General features: G+C 34.4%; 1 protein-coding gene and 1 pseudogene across 1 annotated transcript in view; one reads left to right on the top strand and one right to left on the bottom strand.

The window, feature by feature from the left end:
- The window catches only part of PPP4R2 (protein phosphatase 4 regulatory subunit 2), a 56718-nt gene that overhangs the window by 13308 nt on the left and 22474 nt on the right, over positions 1-20936 (bottom strand). The window contains exon 3 of the mRNA XM_016148021.2: positions 4292-4462. Coding sequence (XP_016003507.2) covers positions 4292-4462 — 171 coding nt within the window. The remainder of the gene's footprint in view (positions 1-4291; positions 4463-20936) is intronic.
- LOC118602201 lies at positions 9965-10079 on the top strand (annotated as a pseudogene).

Below are 20936 nucleotides of genomic sequence, written 5' to 3' on the forward strand. Positions count from 1 at the left end.
TTGGAAGTAGGTCAATTACCTGTTTTAGAGTAAGGAATTACATATATTTAGATTTATTTAATAACCTACATATCTGTGTCTAGCCAACTTAATTTGGAAGAATTAAAAGTGGTATTATTGATTCGGAATCATAAGTAAATTAGCTTAACATTCAAAAAGCAGTGATTTGTGAATTTAACCTTAACTTGACCTATTTCACCTTAACTCTTATGTTTAAATGGTAGCCATAATTTACTAAAAATAAAAGATAAGTCACCATAATGTTTAATATCTACTTATGCATTATTTATAAATATCCCAAGAAGGATTCTTATCTTGAACACATTCAGTTCAATAGTAAACATTATGCAATATACTTCTAATACAAAGCATGTGGTTTCTTCTAGGTGTGTGCTTAAAAACATTAACTAGTAATAATAAGGAAATATATGCATATGATTAAATAACTTTCAACAGTACAACAGAGTACACAGTGAAAATAAGTCTCCTTCTCGTACCAAATCTCCAGGGGCAAAAACTGTAATTGATGGACCTCAAAGATAAAATTGTAATTCCCTCTTTACCAACAAAATATTTTAGTAACAGACCTGAAATCAAAACATAAGGATTTGATATTTTAAGCAAAACTCCTAAACTTCAAGGTAACATGACATATTACAGAGGGTTAACTGAATTACACTATCTTGTTGGAAATCCCAATGTGATTAAATACCTGAAGAATGAGATTATTTATGCTACCTCCTAAAAATACAAGTGAAACTCCTTCAAATAAAATATGAATTTATGGTTAACACATCCACATTCATTAAATTTGGTAATGTCACCCCAAATTACTAATGTCAAACTGAAACTGACAATTCAACTTCGCATATACTGTTTCCTTCAAAAAGGGAAACCCTAAAAATAAAACACTTAAAATGACACAGAATATGAACATACAACCATTTTTTAAAGGATTAATTTTATTACAGCACAGAGTATTTTTTCAAGTGGAATGTTTTACAAAGGGCTAAAAATGGGTACCTACATAATTTTCATTTGAAAAGACTTATTTCAATGATATACAGGTACTATACAAAGTAAAGATTTATGACATCAAATATAAAATGAAAAGAAAAAAACGTTAAAATATTTCCTGATAAATGTTTCCACTGCCATACCCATTTAAAGTGTGAATGCCACTAAAACACGCAAGGGCAGCTCAAGTCTTAAAAAAAAAAAAAAGCTGCAGGAGGATTTGAGATCTTGCTCCCTAGCACATGCAGTCAGTTTGGCTCAAATAAACTTACAAAAATTCTCTACAGGTTTCGATGTTTCTTAATGTCGACATTTACTTTGCAAAGTATGGCAGAATTCCGAACAAGCCCATCCAGGACCACCTTGCAGACCTGGACCCAGTGCTAGCTACACCCAAGGCCCACTGTGCCCCACTGACTCCTTGCTTTGCATTGGATGAACTTGGGTGAGTCCTCTCTCAGAATTCTAGGTCTTCTAATTTTAAGTAGGCAGGCCATGACTTTATTTGAGCTGTTCTTAGAAAATCCTTGAGGTAGATAATAAGTTGAAATAACTAAGGGAAAGGGAAAAAAGGGGTTGTTGCTTTTAATTTTGGATTGCTTACTGTGGGTCTGAAAAAAATCTTTGCTGGCTGAATGAGAGACTGAACTCTCTTTAGCTTCAAAAGAGAAAGGACACTTGCTTCTCCAACCTGAATAACCAATGGGGTGACAATAGTTTAGATCCCTGAATCTGAAGTGGCAGAGTTGTGTGCCAGGAGACATCCAGCAAAGCTGATCTTGTAGAAGTTTACCCTGAGAAAGGCTGCTTGAGAGAGGAGCCCAAAGCATGATTCTGGCAGCATCTGTTGAGTTCTTGCTTGGGCATTCTTAAGTGACAAAGAATCTTTGTGGGGTTATCTGTGGAAAAATTTTCTCTAGGGCATAAAGCAGTCCTATAGGGGGATATCTGCTGCATTTGGCTTGTGGAGACAAGCATGTAAGGACTGGTTTTTCCTAAAAGTTTGTTTAGATGCTATAGATTTAAAAATTAACATGGAAAATCATTCTTCCCTGCCAACAAGGCTCAACGCAGTCAGCCTCCCATTAATACTAAAATGGCCAAGGTGAGGATCCTTTGATACTTCTAAAATATTTTACATGCAAAAGTAGAAAAAGCTAGCTATAAAATAAGCCAGAAAGAATAGAAAGCATATTTATTTGGTCTCTTGAAGCTTTGAAAATGGGATTTAGATAAATGGATCAACCTATGATGTCCTTTAGATGTCAACTCAATTTTTTGAGGTATTAAAAATGGGTATCCTTACTTTAAAATGGGAAAGTCATTTGGAACTTGACTTGTCAAGGATAGATATAAATTGTAAAAGGCCTCCAAAACAAAATTTGGAGCCAACTGTTCTCTATCTGTGAATGTCTATATATGTATGTTATAAATGTCATTTAGATAATTTTCTACATCTGGGTGGTATTACAATTAACGTAAAGACAAGTATTTTTAAAGACTGGTATTGTAAAATTCTCAGGATATGGAAGCTAACACAAATGTTTTTCAAGTTCATGTGATCTAAGATTAATCCTTAGTAAATAAAAGCTATCTTGTTTGTTGGTTTAAGTAAAACAACCATATCTTTATTTTACATGGGTTTTACAAAAATAAATCCATGTTAATAATTGACTTTGATATCTATGAAACATGTTTCTAGGTTATAAAATGTCTTAAAATATATTTGCCTGTAAAATAGCCTATGTTTCCAAAGATTATAAAACATATTCATAAACCTACCAAACTAAAGAATGTTAATTGCTTACTTCTTAGTTTTCATTAGAAATTGAGGTTTTATGGATTAAAATCTCAATATATGTACAAATAACTGCAGTATACCAGAATGGCCCCCTAGAACTCCTGAAAGGATTTGTCTTTTATGTTAAACTGCATGGGAAAAGAAGAAATAGTCAGGACTATGGGAAACCCAAGATGGCCACTTAGTTCTTCCCTGCTCCCTGGCTCTCCATTTTTTGGTTTTCACATTTCTTTATGTATCATTGTGCATTAAGCTGAACTTACATAAGAAATATATTTATGAGCTGACATTACTGAAAAGAAACATCTTTTACCATTGCCACAAAAATGTTAAGTTGATAACCACTTCCTTTCACAGTGAGCTCCCAGGAGACAAAGACTATAGATATTATTTTTTGGAAAGGACATCAAAATAAAAGATATTGTCCAACCTCAATGGAAGGAAACTTATCAGGTACCCAACCATGAATGGACTTTCACCTCACCTCTGACACTCGCCTCCTATAACAGACATCAAGGACGCCTCAAGAATGAGAAGCTACTGACATCAGAGGTAGACAGCTATCTCAAGAAGTCAATGAGGCCTGTATAATACCTACAGATTGATATTGGACTTAGAATCTATTTTCCCTGTCTTGACCTCTTGGCTAATGATATTAGTCATAATAATACTTATACTTGTTCTTTGAGTTTTTCTACATAGTCCAACTGTTTATAATTACTCAATATGTATAAGATTATTGTTAATATTCAGCCTCACTCAGATCCCATTGTTACAGTGTTGCCCCATCTCCAATGGTCAACAATACTAGTACTTCCTAGGAGCGAGCCATTCTAGCACAGTGAGACCACACTACCTGACCAAAAGGTTGGTCATCAATGCATCCTTTGGACTGATGTATGACCAAAACGGGGAACTGAGTACCTCTCTCCACAGAAAAACATTTCTATGGAAAGTAAACTCTGCAGGGTGATCTGATTATAAATTCCTAAAAGGCCAGGTCATATTGGGTGGTCACACCCCAGGCAAGCCATGTCCATGTCCATTATTTCTTTGCCTGTAGGTTAACACACCTTTGAAAAGCCGCTTCAAATCTCTTCTCTAAGGTAATCTTCCTCGAGAGTAAATAGTTTTAGCTATCCTGTAATCCAATCCCCGCCTTGCTTTCCCCACCTTCATGTAATCTTCCTTCCATCTCTTCCTTAATTGCAAATGCATGAAATAAACAGCAAAACCTATTCTGTGGAGCAATTGAGATCTTGTTCCTTGACTTGGCTCAAATAAACTCATAAAAATTTTTTAAAAAAAGAACCTGTAAATATTTTAGGAACTTGTAAACTGAAAATCACTAGAGACACAAAACTTATTCTATTGGATAGTGCATTATCAAACAACCAAACACATCAAAACTTCTAGAAAAATCTATAATTTTATGCTAAAAAGCAAACCTTTAAAACAGTATTAATTACATACCCATTGAATCCAGTGACAATTTTCAGTATTCTTTCCTTCATTTCATCAAAGGGAATATATTCAACATTAGGGTTGGGTGGACCTCTTGGTTCAGGAGCTGATGTTCTGAAATCATCCATCACTTTCTCCAGTTTGAAAATAAAATAGCCTTTAAATTGGGACCACTGAATCCTATAAGAAAAAAATATATATAATACCATGTAGCTTTATATTTCTTGAACACAAATAACAAATCCAGAATTTACCATCACTAATGCTAACAAAATTAAGATCCAAGTTAGTAGTAGTAAGATGTTTTTGTTCAGTAGACTCGCACCACGCCGAATCAATCTGACTCACAAACTCCAAAGTAGTTCCATTCACTTTTCCCAACACCTGACCCAAACGAAATCCAAATCTCTGATAAAAATTTTAAAAATTAACTATCTCTGGTTGAAAGCCTATTTACATGCTAAGTCTTAATCTTAGCATTTTTGAAACATTATTTTTTTCAAGTCTATGCTGCATAACAAACCTAACCAGGGAGGTGTTACTCCCTCATTTTAAATAGGTTATCAGAAATTGGCCCAAGTTCACATTTATAATTTTAAGTGTACGAGTCAGAATGACACTATACCCTAAGCTCTTAATATCCAAGCTATAATGCTTATATAGACTACTAACGGTTTCTTATATTTGTTTAATAGCAAAATAAACTTCAATTTCTTTTCTTTTGCTTTCAGCTATTATTTTTCACTATCTTTTGTCAAAGGAAAGGTACGTCATAGGTTCTATCCAACATGTATCTGCAAAATAAAAATACATAAATTTCCTTAAGTACATTTCATATCTATTAATTTATTATAGTAATAAAACATCTTTTCATCCCTATCCCCTCATATTTTACCACTATGATAAGGAAATTTTGTTATGACACCTGCCCGAAGAGCTTTAATCCAGGAGACTATAGAGTCAGGTATACCAACCATTTCCCTAGACAGTACAACCATTAGTGGTAGCAGATTGATCTCTTACATAGGTGACTACTTATACAAAATAAGGGAGTGCTAATCTACAATCACTATTTCCATCCCATCCAGCAACCCTCTAAGATAGTGTAGCATTTCTCAAAATGTGGTCCAAGAGGTCAAAGCTATTTTCATAAGAGTTGACTTTTTCACTGTGTTGCCCTTTTCACTGTTGGTGCAAAACCAGCAGTGGGTAAAACTGACACCTCAGTACAAATCGAGGCAGCAGTACCAAATTGTACTAGTAGTAGTCATTACCTTCTTCACCACCAAATTCATAGTAAAACAAAAAAAATTATGATACAACTTTTGAATACACACTTTTTATTTAATATTGTGTGTAACAAAAAGGAGTATATGCAAAAGATTTATGTTGTATATAAAAATACAATGGACATCTCAAGGAAAAACAGTAGAATATTGTTCTTAACTGAACTACCTGTTTTTTTTTTTTTTTCACTTGAAAACACTGTCCAACAAATATTATGCTTATTCGGACCAGTATATATTTGGTGGACATTTTCTCAAAAATGAAGTGAGTCTATCACAGCAAGATAACTGAAATATTTGTGGCCAATGATAAAATGGAAGCAAAAGTCTAGAAAATATTTGTCATTGTAAACTTAAAAGGTTCCAGATACATTTCTGAGACATTTCAAAATCACTAAGCGTTGATATAAAAAGCTTTGTATGATATATGAAAACTTTTATATTACTGAAGGTATGATACTACCAACAAGAATGAAGAGGCAACCCACAGGATGAGAGAAAATATTTGTAATCATAAATTTGATAAGGTGTTAATATCCAGGATATATAAAGAACCACAATTCAACAACAACAAAAAACAAACTGGATTTTAAAATGAGCAAGGTCCTTGAACAGACATTTTGCCAAAAATATACTAATGGCCAATAAGCACATGGAAAGATGCTTTACATCACTTATCATTAGGGAAATGTATCAAAACCACAATGAGAACCTCGCACCCATCAAGCTGCCTATCAGCCAAAAAAACACAGAAAATACCAAGTATTGGCTGGTAAGAATGTAAAAAAATTGAAACCCTGTGCATTGCTGGTGGGAATGTAAAATGGTACAGCCTCAATGGAGACAGTAGTAGTTCCTAAAAAAAGAAAGAAAGAAAGAAAGAAAATCGAAATATTACCATATGATCCAGCAATTCCACTTCTAATTCTAAAAGATCCAAAAGGAACTCAATCACATACATGCACAGCAATGTACACAGCACTACTATTCACAAGATCCAAAAGGTGGAAACTACTCGAATGTTCTTCAACAGATAAACAGATAAACAAAATGTGGTATATACACATACGAGGTATTATTCAGCCTTAAAAAGGAAGAAAATTCTGATATATGATACAACACGGATTAATCTTGAAGACATATGCTAAGTGAAATAAGCCACACACACACAAAGGAGTATTTTATGATTCCACTTATATGAGGTTAACTAGACTACTCAAATTCAAAGACACAGAGAGCAGAAAGGTATTTGCCAGGGTCCGGGAGAAGGGAAGAGTGAGAGCATTACTATTTCACTGGTACAGAGTTTCAGACTGAGAAGATGAAGAAGGCCTGGAGAAGGTGGATGGTGGTGGTTGGTGGCTGTAGCACAAGATTGTGAATGTACTTAATGCTACTGAATTGCACATTTAAAATGCTTAAGCTTGTTATATATATTTTACCCCAATTGAAAAGTCTTGAAAAATGGGCAAAAGATTTGAATAGGCATTTCCCTAAAGAGAAACAAATGGCTAGCAAGCACATGAAAAGATGTTTAACATTATTATCCATTAGGGAAGTACAAATCAAAACCATAATGAGATACCACTTTACAGCCATTGACATGGCTATAATCAAAAAGATGAACAGTGACAAGTGTTGAAAAAGATATAGGGAAACTGGAAATCTACACATTTCTAGGAAGGATGTAAAATGGTGAAGTCATTTTGGAAAATAGTCCAGCAGTTCCTCACAAAGTGAAGCATGAATCTGACATGTGACCTGAAAACTGCAGTCTATTAAATGAGTAAATTATATGGCATGTGAACTGTATTGCTATCATAAAAAAATTTGGTGAGGATGACTATTAAAAGCTATTTGCATGATTACTTTTTCCCTCCTTTCCCTAGTCTATTTCGGGAAGGGAAATTTGAAGTTCAACAAACAGAGGCAGCACACTATAATTTTTGACATGCCAAATATTTATTTCTGATTAAAAGTGCTAGTGGTTATTAAAATTTATGTTTAAATTTCACTCGATTCCCACTGGCACTTAATATGCAAACACATCATGGAAGGTTATTGAAACAGGAGTCTTGTGCTTTTAATTTCTTAAATTAAGAATTCTTCAGGTAGTTTTAACAATCACCAAGTCATAACCTCTTTTATAAATTAGGACTTCCATATACATAGTTATCTCATCATTCTATTAACCACTTGCCAATTCACCTGTGACACTGCCCCCTCCAAAAATACCTGTGCACGTGTAGAGAGACATCCATGTGTGTCAACACTCCCTCTACCACACACACACACACACACACACACACACACACACACACACTCTCTCTCTCTCTCTCTCTCTCTCTCTCTCTCTCTCTCTATTGGAAATAGCTAGACAAGAAGTGATGGAGGCCAGGTAAAGTGAATTAAGAGTGTGTCAGAAACTCTATGGCATTAACTTAGCAGACAGGAATTAAGTCACATAAACTGAAATGAATTATGAACTTTGTATTTTAAGTTGCAAATTATGAGCTTTGTATTTTAAGTTGCAAACATATCTAGCAGAGTTATGCTAAATTCAATCCAAGAGATGCAATTCAAGAGTTACTACACCATGTACAGATGAAAAAACACTTCCACCAAATGTGAAAGATATGTTTTTGTAACACAACTATTTGATAAAAACAAATGCTTCCCTGAAAATTACAAAATCTGAACACGAAAACAGGCCATGAGCAAGTCAACTAAAAATTTGACGACAAAAATAATTTTCTTAGGAATGCGATTATTGGAAGAGTACAAACTAGAACCAAAAAAACTTACTTTCAACATGAAAATAAAATTATTATAAACACACAGGCTCATAAAACATTTCAACTTCAGAATTAATTCCTCCACATAAAAAATTTCCCCAAAAAATACATACCCAGAATTTAAATCTACTTTGCTAAAATTAACCCAAGAATTTACTGAAATTCATTACCCATTAATTTTTAAAAAGTAACCTCATTTCCCTTTACTTCCTTTTCTTCTCTTTCCCTTCCACTTTTCCCTTTATTCATTTTCTCCTCTAGGAAGGCAAAACAACCCGTATCACTAATGAATATATCCTATTACCAAACACTCCACTCCACTGAGCTTTTCTCTCCATAGGACTCACGAATCTAAAACAGACATGTTTACTCACAATTCTCAGGTTAAAGGTACTTTTCAGAAGGTCGTGGGCAAAAAAAAAAAAAAAAAAATCCATCTCTTATATTCCTAGTGGATTCTAGAACACTTTAGTGGCCAGTGGCCACCATCTTAACTTGCTGCCCCTTACAGTTCTAAATACTATTAAGATTACTATTACTCTCTACTTAGCCTCACTGCTTTCCACACAAAATCTATGTGGGAAGCTAATACAAGACAGCTCTACCACCTCTCTGAGGGATAGTAAATACTGTACTTATTTGTAAATATCAAAGGGAAAATTGGAAAAATTAATATATAAAAACAAAAAAGAAATTTAATGGGGCTGATCATTCATGCAACTTAGAAAACACCTAACCTTCGAAAAACAGCCATCTGAATTGACAGACTTCAAGTGTCATAGAATTCAGTCTTAATTATGTGACTGGACTAATGAACAAGAACAAGTGAATTTAACCTGCGTATTGAATTAAGTGAAGGAAAGATCAGCCTGAAAAAAAAAAAAATTGTGAACTGCTTACACAAAATCATGACATTTTTTTAAGAAATAATTTTAAAATATAAATTCCTAGTCCAGAAAACTTCTATAAGTGGGGTCCCCAAACAAGAAAAATTCCTTTTGCATTACTATACCATATCATGTTATATTTTGATTAACTGAGCAAATATTAAAATATGTCAGTGGAACCGAGAGGCCAGAAAAAAAAAAACCATACATAAATGCAAGCTTGGTATATGGAAAGCACAGGCCTATTCAGTAGGACTACTAATCATATGAGAGTTTAAAAATAAAAGATATCTTTTTTTTTTCTTTTCTGCAATATCAACAGTAGCCATGATAAAAAAGGAGAAAATACAGAAAGATAGAAACATAATAAAAATTGTCCACAATATGCCCAGTGATCATCACTAATGTACTTTTTTGGACATTTTTCACTAATCTTTATTCTTTTTATTTACTTATTTAAATTTGGCATTTTAGTTTGATATCCCTTTGTTTTTTCACCTTACATATGGGACAAATAGCCTTTGGAAGTAAGATTCTTAATTTGTATCACATATAGTTGTGCCATTATTTATTTAACAGCTACCATTAAAAAAAAGTTTAGGTTTACTTCTAGCTCATTACAATTAAAAAAATCCTGGGACGTGGTTCTGTAGAGTAGCGGCTAGCATGTCTGCTTTACATGCAGAATGTCCTGGGTTCACGCCCCGGTCCACTGTCTACGGCCATGCCACCCTGAACAAGCCCGATGTCTGATCTCGGAAGCTAAGTAGGTTGGGCCTGGTTAGTACTTAGATGGGAGATCACCTAGGAAGACTAGGTGCTGTAGGCATAAATAACAATAAATTAAAAATAAATAGAAATAATCCTGTGATTAATATCCTAATAATAAACTTTGTAGGTATCTGTTTATGACCTTAGGATAAATTCCTGTAAGTTTATTGAGTCAAGTTTGAAATATAAATATAAGACTTTTAATACATCCTTTCAAAAGTCCCTTTTAAATGCTGTACCACTTTTATTATAGTGCCATCAGTATAAAAACATCTGTTTCATTCAAGTATAATTTTGCAAAACTCCTATCAGTTTGATAGTAGAAAAGCTTTACTCTGCATTTCATTTATTGCTAGTTAAATTGAATATTTTAACCTATGTTTACTGGCCACAAGACAGTTCTTTCATGTGTGAACAGAACCTCTGCAATGCTCATTTGGGGTCCCTCAACTCTGGTCCCAATGACATTGTGTGCTGAATAATTCTTTTCAAAGGGGGAGGTCCTAGGTATTGTTGGATGTTAAGAAGCATTCTTGGCCTCTACCCACTAGAAGTCAGTAGCACACAATCCCCGCTCTCCCTTCAAGTTGTGGCAACTATAAATGTCTCCAATAATTGCCAAATGTTCCCCGAGAGATAAAAATTATCCTCAGTTAATAATAAACTTTGAGAACCACTGCCCCCTCACCTTAAAATTGTCTTTCTTACTCTCATGGTATTGTGGAAAAAATAAATTACCATGTGACACAAATATGTATATAAATTTTGGAATTGTATTTTGTACTGACTGCCTCAAAAAGAAATTCCAAAGGCACTGTAAAAACGAAAAAACAAAACGTTTTTATATAAACGTTGAAGTGACGCTAAAATATTTTTCTCATTTTTTTTATTTTGAATCTACCTTTGAAATATTACACATTTTCTTGCTCAGAAGCTCGCATCTGAAGATAGCATGGTACCTGCTTCAAAGCAATAAACTCTTAACATAACTTCTGAGGAGAAAGTATTTGCCCTTGAAAGTGAATTTTTCAAATTAGAGTGCTAATTAATGATAGTTGTACACAAAAAGAATCCAGTCAGATGGAAAAGAAAGCTTCAACAGGTAAAACAAATGTTCTGGTAATACCTCAGTGTCAACTCAGGTTTCTTTTTTGGCATTGTATATTCATGATAAGGAGTCTAACATTCTAAAAATTCAAGTTACTTTACTCATCCACCTTTCTCTACCAATTAAAACAAAAGGTTCAAGAATAGTGTGTTCTGGTTAAGTTTGATTTATGCTTAAGCTTTTCCCTAACCTTACTGAAAATCTAAAATTATCTACTGGTGTTCAGAAGTTTGCCCCCAGAATTATATGCCACTTTAATATTAAAATTACGAATTAAATAAAGACATAATTATTTAGAAAGCATTTTCCTATTATCTACATACTCTCAAAAGGAAGAAAAAATAATTATTAAAAGCGCAGCATCTACCACAGGAAACATCTGTCCTCTGACCCAAGAATTGTTTGAACATGTGGAAAATGGGCACATCAACACTGAAATGGATAATCTTTCCTGAGAATCTCTATCTATATATAATGAAACCAAGAAAACTGGAAAAAAAAAATTTAACTGGAAATATTTTTAGAAAACTGACAAGCTCACAGCTAACATCATACTCAGTGGTGAAAAGCTTAAAGCTTTTTCTCTCAGATCAGGAACAAGACAAGGATGTCTGTTTTCATCACTTTTATTCAACATAGTATTGGTAGTCCTAGCCAGAACAATTAGGCAAGAAAAAGAAACAAAAGGCAACCAAGTCAAAAAGGAAAAGTAAAACTGTATCTATTAATAAATAACAAGATATCACATAGAGAAAGACTCCACCAAAAAACTTTTAGAATAAACAAATTAAGTTGCAAGATACAAAATCAAGGCACAAAACTCAGTGTGTTTCTATATACTCAATAACAAACTATCGGAAAAATTACAAAAACAATTCTATTTATAATAGCATCAAAAATAATAAAATACTTAGGAATAAATTTAGGTAGGTGAAAGATTCGTATACTGAAAACTGTGAAACAATGATGAAAGAAACCGAAAGACAAATAAATGTCAAGATATTCATGCTCATGGAATGGAAGAATAACTATTGTTAAAATGGCCATGGCCATGCTACCCAAAGAAACCAAGGGATTCAAACAATCCCTATCAAAATTCCAATGGCATTTTTCACATAGAAAAAAAAATCCTAAATTTGTATGGAACCACAAAAGACCCTGAAACCAAAGCAATCTTGAGAAAGAAAAACAAAGCTGGAGGCATCAGAATCCCAAGTTTCAAACTATCTAACAAAGCTAATCAAAACAGTATGGCATTGGCATAATAAAAACAGATACACAGATTAAGACAACAGAAGAAAAAGCCCAGAAATAAACCCATGCATAAACGGTCAATTAATTTTTGACAAAGAAGCCAAGAGTATACAATGGAGAAAAGGCAATCTCTTCAATAAATGCTGGGAAAACATTAGCTACATACTAATGAAATTGGACCATATCTTAAACCACCCACAAAATCAACTCAGATTAAAGACTTGAAATGTAAGGCCTGAAACTTACTTTCTTCTAGAAGAAAACATAGGAAGTAAGCTCTTTGACATTGGTCTTGGCAATAAATTTTTGTATTTGATACCCAAAACAAAAATAAGTAGGACCTCATTGTATTAAAAAGCTTCTGCTCAGCAAAGGAAGCCATCAACAAAATGAAAAAGCCTATGGAATGAGAGAAAATATCTGCAAACCACATAATTTGTAAACCACAAATCCAGCAAGGAGTTAATATCCAAAATGATACAACTCAACAGCAAAAACAAAATGAAAAAAATCCAATTAAAAAAATAGGGAGATGATATGAATAGACTTGTTTCTAAAGAAGACACACAGGTGGCTAAGAGGTACATGAAAAAGTGCTGAACGTAACTAATCATCAGGAAAATACAAATCAAAACTACAATGAGAACACCTCACATGTGTTAGGATGGCTATTATGAAAAAGACAGATAACGAGTGTTCATGAGGATGTGGAAAATGGGAACGCTCGTGCATTGCTGGTGGGAATGTACACTGGTACAGACACTATGAAAAACAGTATAAGGTTTCTGAAGAAATCAATAATAGAACTACCATATAATCCAGCAACCTCACTTTTGGATATATATCTAAAGAAAACAAAACCAGTATCTTGAAGAGGTATCTGTACTCCCATGTTCACCGGAGCACTGTTCACAATAGCCAAGGGAAACAACCCAGGTATCTGACAATGGATGAATAGATCAAGAAAATATAGTGTTATGTATAGCCAAGTCCCCCAAAATACATTGTTTCATTCAATACTGTTTTGTTACAACATTGATGAGATGCCACAAGAACTTAACTCTTGTTCATGTCATATTGTCAATGGTAAAAATGGTTCGTTATAGGCCATTTCACTTAAAGTGGCAGAACCTAGATGATGTTGAGGACTTACTACTGTATACACAATGAAATATTGCTCAGCCTTTAAAAAGAAAGAAATCCTGTCACTTGCAACAACAGGAATTAACCAGGAGGGCATTATGCTAAGTGAAATAAGCCAGAGAAAGAGAATCACTGCATGGTACCATTTACATGTAGAATCTAAAAATAAAAATAAAAAATCAAACTCAGAAGCAAAAAGTAGAAAAGTAGTTGCCAGGGGCTGAAGGAAGGGGGAGAATGCTTAATGAAGAGGTCCCCAATCTTTTTGGCACCAGGAACCAGTGCTCCTATAAAAAATCTAATCCCTGATTATATGAGGTGGTGATGCTAGTGCTGGGGAATGGCTGCACATACAGATAAAGCTTTGCTTGCTCTCCATCCCCTTACCTTCTGCTGTGTAGCCCAGTTCCTAAAAGGCCACAGATCAGTACTAATTTGCATGCCCCGGGGTTTGAGGACCCCTGGTTTAATGGATGCAGAATTTCTGGTTGGGATAATGAAAAGTTCTGAAAATGGATAATGGCAATGCAATAGTTGCATAACACTACGAATGTACTTAGCCAATGAACTGTACATTTGAAAATAGTTATATGTCAATTAGATCTCAATAAAGCTGGCATAAAATGGTTAAAATGGTAAATTTTATGTCATGCATGTTTCAACACAGTAAAACAAAAAAATTTCCAGGATTAAAAGACACTATTTTCAAACAAAGAACTCACTTTGTTCAAAGTGGCAAAACAGGGACTGACAAATCCAAGAGCAAGACACATCGTAGTAAAACTATATAATTCTGGAGTCAAAGAGAAGATGATATGAAATTCCAGATACAAAGTAGGTCACATACAAAGAGGCTTCAGGCTGATCAACGACACTGTAGTAAGAAACCAATTTTAAAATACTTTCACAATTCAAAAAGATAATTCTTGTAAACCTAGAATTTTATATTCCTACTATCTATCCATTTAGGTGAGTAGAAAGAACATATTTTGGACACTGAAAGTACAAAAAAATGTATTTGCTATGCTTTCTCTCACACCACCAAAGCCTGACATAAACTAATGAAGAACATGATACGGTATTATGCTCTCTAGGAAACTGAAGACCCAAGACAGGAAAGTGAATTTCAGGATGATGATGAAAGCAGATATCAAGATGGTAGGATTAAGGAAGGTCTAAAGAACAACCAGTCCAGAATGGAGCAGTTAAGAAGTTCCACAAGAGTTTTTAAAACATGAAATTGGTAGAGTACCTAATTTAGTTAAATATATTGCAATGAAATATAAGCAACTAAAGTTTGGGGCTGAATTAGCCATAAGTATGTAAAATTAAACAGAAAAAAAATTGCATTCAGAAAGACAATGTATATAATGAATGCTGAGCTAACCAAAATATCAATATAATTTACTAAAGAAGTGAGATGTCTAGAATAAGAGGGAGCAGGTTAAAGAAACTAAGTTTTTACTGTTGGTAAAAAATCAGTAATTAATTTCAAGAATTTAAGGAAAATAAAGTAACATTATAAGACTAACATCTTAAAGTGACTGTCTCTGAGGGTTAGGAAATAGAGGAAAGCACACAGAGGACTTTTTCACCTTTGTTGTATTAATAAACTCGCTAAGTCCTATGGATGTAAACTTTAAAGTAGAAACCAAACAGTGAAACAGAAAACCTATTTTAAAAGAATGGGTGGTGCTAGAGTCTGGAAGCTTGGGTGCCTTCAAATTTCAGCTGAGTAACTTTTTCATTTGTATGACCAAAGACAAGTACTCTTAGCCTCCCTTTGTTTCCCCATCTGTAAAATGGGGATAACAGTATCTATTTCAAAGAACTGCTGTAAGGATTAACATCAGTGTAAACACAGTGCTTTAACAAAATGGCTGACACCTAGTAAGCACTAAATGATTGTTTTTCTTCAAGGAATTCAGGATGGGAGAAATATCTGAGTAATAGGAGAGCCTTCCACATGAGAACATCTTGAGATAGCTTGAGTAAGAACGGAGTAGAACAGTGAGAAAGATCTATTAGGCCATAGTAAAATAGTTGGGCTTATTTTACGCACAATCACACAAAAGACACACAACCAACCTGAGACAATCTCTCGAGACTCAGAATACTTCGAGAGGCTCTTTAATTACTCTCTTCTATTACACAGGAGAAAATTCTTTATCCAATATTCCTTCTCCACCTATCCACAAAACTATTTTCTTTAAAAAAATAAAGAAAGAAAGAAAATTCTTCCATCTCAAAAAAAAAATTTTTTTTTTTAAAGGAAACTGTTCAGCTAACACATAAGAAGAGGGAATGACGGGGGAGCCTGTACATCACCTTTGTCAAAGTTTACCTAATTATATTTTTTTTACAGTTCCTGACAAGCTAGAAGATATTTATATATATTGCACTTCAAAAATTCTTTGACTCTACCAGGATTTTCAATTCATTGATCAATCCTACCATCTCTTTACTGTCTCTCCCCCTCTTTGATGTCCTCTTCCTTCGGTATCCAGCTTAAATTATAATAATCACCCCTGGACATACAACTGATTCTCTAGTCCCTCAGGGGCTTCACTGTACCTGAAAAATCAACTTCACTGGTTAAATGCAATCCCCACCAATCTGTACCTATACAGCAGTGCACGTAGGGACAAATATAGAGAAAATGTACTACTACCACACTGGGTGACGACCTCAAGTACACCATTAATGTTGTCAGATAATACTGTATTTCCCTAGTTTATTCACTCTCAGACTCTTCTGGATAACTATTTCATACCTCCTTTCTCCTTAAATTCTCAATGAATTCTCCCTCTCATGATTAATAATCTTGCTTCTTGTTTCACTTATAAAACTGAAGCAAGAGAGAGAATTTAGAGTCCCACCACCTTTCCCCATGTACTAGCACACTCATGTACACACCCTGAATCCCTCACCTGTTACCACAGATAAACTATCTACTGCTTTTTTATATAGATTCTCCAATTGTGCACCTACACTCGAGTGTAGCATCACTTATGTAATTCTCCCCTTCCTATCAACTATATCAATACCAACTTATCTCTAACAGTTCATCTGCACTACCATACAAATAAGCCTCCCATCTCAAATAATTCTCCCATCTCAAAAATTCTTTCTTTCCTCCACTTACCCTCCCAGCTCCCCTATCATTTATTTGCTCTCTTCCACAGAAAAATTCCTTGAGTTGTCTCCTTTCCATTATTTCTTAAACCCACTCCAATCAGGCATTCAGCCTCACCACTAAACTTATCAAGGTCATCAATGACCTCCATACTGCTAAATCCAATGGTCAATTCTCACATCTTATTTTAATCGGCCTATAAAGAGTATTTCACACAGCTGATCGATCGTTCCTCTTTAATAAATTATTTTCTTAGCTTTTCTTTTAGCTCACTGGTCTTTCCTGATCATTTTCCTTCTCTGTTTTCCCAAACTGCTTAAACTCTGAGCTATCTGAAACTTGGCACATCTCTTCTCTATCTATATTTGGTGACCCTAACCAGTCTGGAGATTTTAAATACTATCTATACGCCAATTATATCTCCTGATCCCCACATTCATTCATCCAATCACCTGCTCCACATATACATAACCTTCAGCATGTCCCAAACTGAACTCTTGATCTTCCCACAAATGCTCCTCCCACAGCTTTTCCCATTTCAGGTGTGATGAAACTCCATCCTTCTAGCTACTTAGACAAACCCAAGTCATTTTTTTTTGCCACTGAAATGACTGAATCTGTATACTGCTTTAGGTAATCAGGACATTTTAACAATATTAATCCTTTCAATCCATGAGCAAGGTTTACTCTTCCATTTATTTGTATCTTGTTCACTTCCTTTCTTCAATATCTTATAGTTTTCAGAGTACAGGTCTTTCACTTCTTTGGTTGAATTTATTCCTAGTAATTTTATATTTTTTGATGCAACTGCGAATAGGATTTACTTAATTTCTCTGACAATTCACTATTGGTGTATAGAAATGCAAGAGATTTCTATATATTTATTTTGTACCCTGCAACTTTACTGAATTCATACATATATAAAGAACGTGACTAATTTTTACCTCCTGCTAACACGAACCTCTACCTGTAACTTACTTTACCTAAAGCTTATTTACAGCACAGCCATTCAAGGAACAAACTTCCTTTAAGTCTGATAATGTCATTTTCCAAAACTCTAACATGGCTCCTCATTACACTTGAGTGATGGCCAAAGTCCTTACAATGGTCCACATTGCCTTGCGTGATCTGATCCCAATTCCTTTACATCTCTCACCTCCTCAAACTGGTCAGTCTACTCCTTGTAGTCTGTGGCCTCCTTATTAATCTGTGAATAGGTGGGACACACTCCTACTTATAGGTCTTTGCACTGAAAGAGCCCTTGCCTGTAATGTTCTTATACGATATATCGCATGGCTAACTTCCTGTCTTGCTCAAATGCCACCTTCTAAATGAGGCTTAACTCTGACCACTTTATTTAAAATTACAACTACCATTAACTCTCATTTCTCTTATCCTTTTCCTTATTCTTCTATTGCCCTTAACAATCTAGTAACATATGTAACTTATATTTACTGTCTGCCTACATATTTGTTCACCAATATATATCACAGTTACTAAGAACATTTATGGCAAATAGTAAGTCGTCAATAATTTCGGTAACTATTATAAAGCTTATTTTAGTGGGAATACTATTCCCAACCCACCTACTGTAGAAAAAAGAAATCAAGAAGAAAAATGTCATTTTCCAAGCAGATTTAGGAATTATTACATGTGCAACTGTTTTAGCAATAGGGGTATAAATGCATATTTGAATGGCAATACACAATAACAACAGCAACAAAAACATAACCTCTAATGCCAGACACTTTGAACATATTAACACAATTGTCACAACAATCTTATGAGTTAGCTAGTACTATTTCACCTATCTTATCATCAATAAGGCAAGTAAGAAACAAAGAAGTTAAAATAACCTCACTATTGCAGAGCTAGTAAGTGGCAGAGAAGTGATTTCGATCCATGTATTCTGGCTTCAGAATCCAAACTTTCAATAAGTCGTAACATTTACTTATAGGAAAAGTATAAGCAAAGAGGAAAAAAGTTGAGGCAAAGATGATCTCTAAGCTACTCTGTTAGTAGGAAAAACAACAACAACCAAAAAAATGGCCTTTGAGCCACGCTTCTCTCGCTCAGGCCCACTTCCACGTCTGGAAGTACACTTTCCCTTCTAATAAAACATTTTTTTACTGTTAAAAAAAAAAAGGCTACTTGCCTTCAGGAAATTCACAATCTAAACAAAAAAATGATAGCATAGCAAAATATACATATAACAATGGGAGTAATCATAAAGTTCTATAAGGTGTCCACCAAGCCCAGGGGCAAGGAAAGTTTTCCCCGACTCTTAGTATGTATATATATCTTAAAAGATAAGCAAAGACTCATCTGTTCCAGGGAGAGGGAACAATATGTACAAAGGCACTGAGATGAGAGAGCATGATCTACCAGAGAACTGTGAGTAGTTTTTGGAGAGCAGAAAAACAAAGGGAGCAAACTAGGGGATAGCAAAGTAATTGGAGAGTCAATCAAATACATCTTAAAATGTCATAAAAGGATTTTAAATTTCACCTTGAGCAAGGAGGATAGGGTATTTAGATTTTACTTATGAAAAAAAAAATATTTATATTGTAGCACAGCCACTAATAGCATAGAGACTAGAAAGGGCAAGTAAATCTGCAGTTAGGAAACCATTTAGAAAGCCTGTACAGAAACCTGGGCAAGATGAGCATGATGGATAGATAAATGTCTACAGAACCACTACCTGATGTTGTCTGTGAGTCTTCATGTCCATTACCACTAACATTGCCATATTTCAAATTTTCGTTTACTCTAGCTTAAACTCTCATAATAATCTCCTGAGTGATTTCCCTAATTTCCCTGAATTAGACAAAGGTTCCTCAGGCCAAAGCTCTGATTTATCTCTACTCTGCTTAAAAACCTCTAATAACTTGTAAGGTCTTCCTAAATTCAAAATTCTATATATTAGCAAGACGACACTCTCTGATCTATCCCAAATCTACCTTCATGGCCCTTCGCTTTTCCTATTTCTTTGTTCACTGTGTCCTCTACCTGGACTGAGTAACAATGTTTCTTGTACCACAAAAGCTTTCCCTAATTCTCCTTGCCAGAAATCAGATGTCTTACTCTATTGCTTCCAAAGTACTTTGAACTCCTTTAAAGCAACTATTATATTCTGCCCCAGACAATAATCACTAGACTCTATGTATTTTATTTTCTTTCTAAACTTCTCTTTTGGGAAGGAACTGTCTTTGTCATTAAAACACTTTGCCCCTATGATACTAACTTTGCAAAAGCTGTAGCCTCAAAAACTTGTAAGCAATTCAGCAATTTAGAGATGTCCTTAGAACACTGAATCTCTCACAACAGAAGTTAGTGCTGTTATCTAGATCCTTAAAAGTCAAGGTCATTTCCTGCTGACATGCAAATCACAATTATAACCTCACAATAGTTTTAAGACAACAATTTTAATACACATTACCTGATGATGAATTGGGGGTACTATATAAACTGGTTACAGTATATGCCAATGAGTTGCCTACCCAGCTCATGGTTCCTACTTTCCTAAAGAGGGGTTTAATACTCAAGAATGGGCCTCCAAGTAACCAACTGTTTCCCTGTCCACCCCACCGGCCCCCTTGTAAAAAATGAATTAATCCAAAAATGTGACATCTTTGGCTTGGTAGTATAGTTCAACCTTTGATTTTAAATGCTATCTTAGTATCTTTCCAAAAAGCTTTTCTTTCCTTTCTTTTGGGCTCAAGTGAACCAAAATCGGTCTGCACTGCTTGCAAGCAAAAAAGTTTTTAATTATTCTGATGCTTTCAAAAAGCCAAATATTCTTTTGGGATTAAAGCTTTAAAGCTCTAGCTTTAAGCAGAAATCCGAGTTGTGAAAAAAATGTCTTCTAGATTTTCAAATTAGAATTTAAAGTTTATTTCTTATATTTTAATATTTAAAATGCTGCAACACTAGTAAATTAAGCGTTGGCAAGGATATGAAGAAGAGCAAATCCTTATATATTGTTGATGAGACTGTAAGTTGGTATAGCCACCAAGGTAGGTTCCTCAAAAAATTAAAAACAGAACTACCTTGTGATCCAGCAGTTCCACTTCTGGGTATTTATCCAAAGAAAATTAAAACACTAATTTGAATAGATTTATGCACCCCTATGTTCACTGCAGTGCTATTTACAGGAACCAAGATATGGAAGCAACCTACGTGCCCATCAATAGACAACTGGATAAAGAAGATATATATACAATGGAATATTACTCAGTCATTAAAAACAAACAAAAACAAAATTAACCATTTGC

This window comes from Rousettus aegyptiacus, unplaced genomic scaffold (genome assembly GCF_014176215.1).
Source record: "Rousettus aegyptiacus isolate mRouAeg1 unplaced genomic scaffold, mRouAeg1.p scaffold_m13_p_4, whole genome shotgun sequence".
Lineage (NCBI taxonomy): Eukaryota > Metazoa > Chordata > Mammalia > Chiroptera > Pteropodidae > Rousettus > Rousettus aegyptiacus.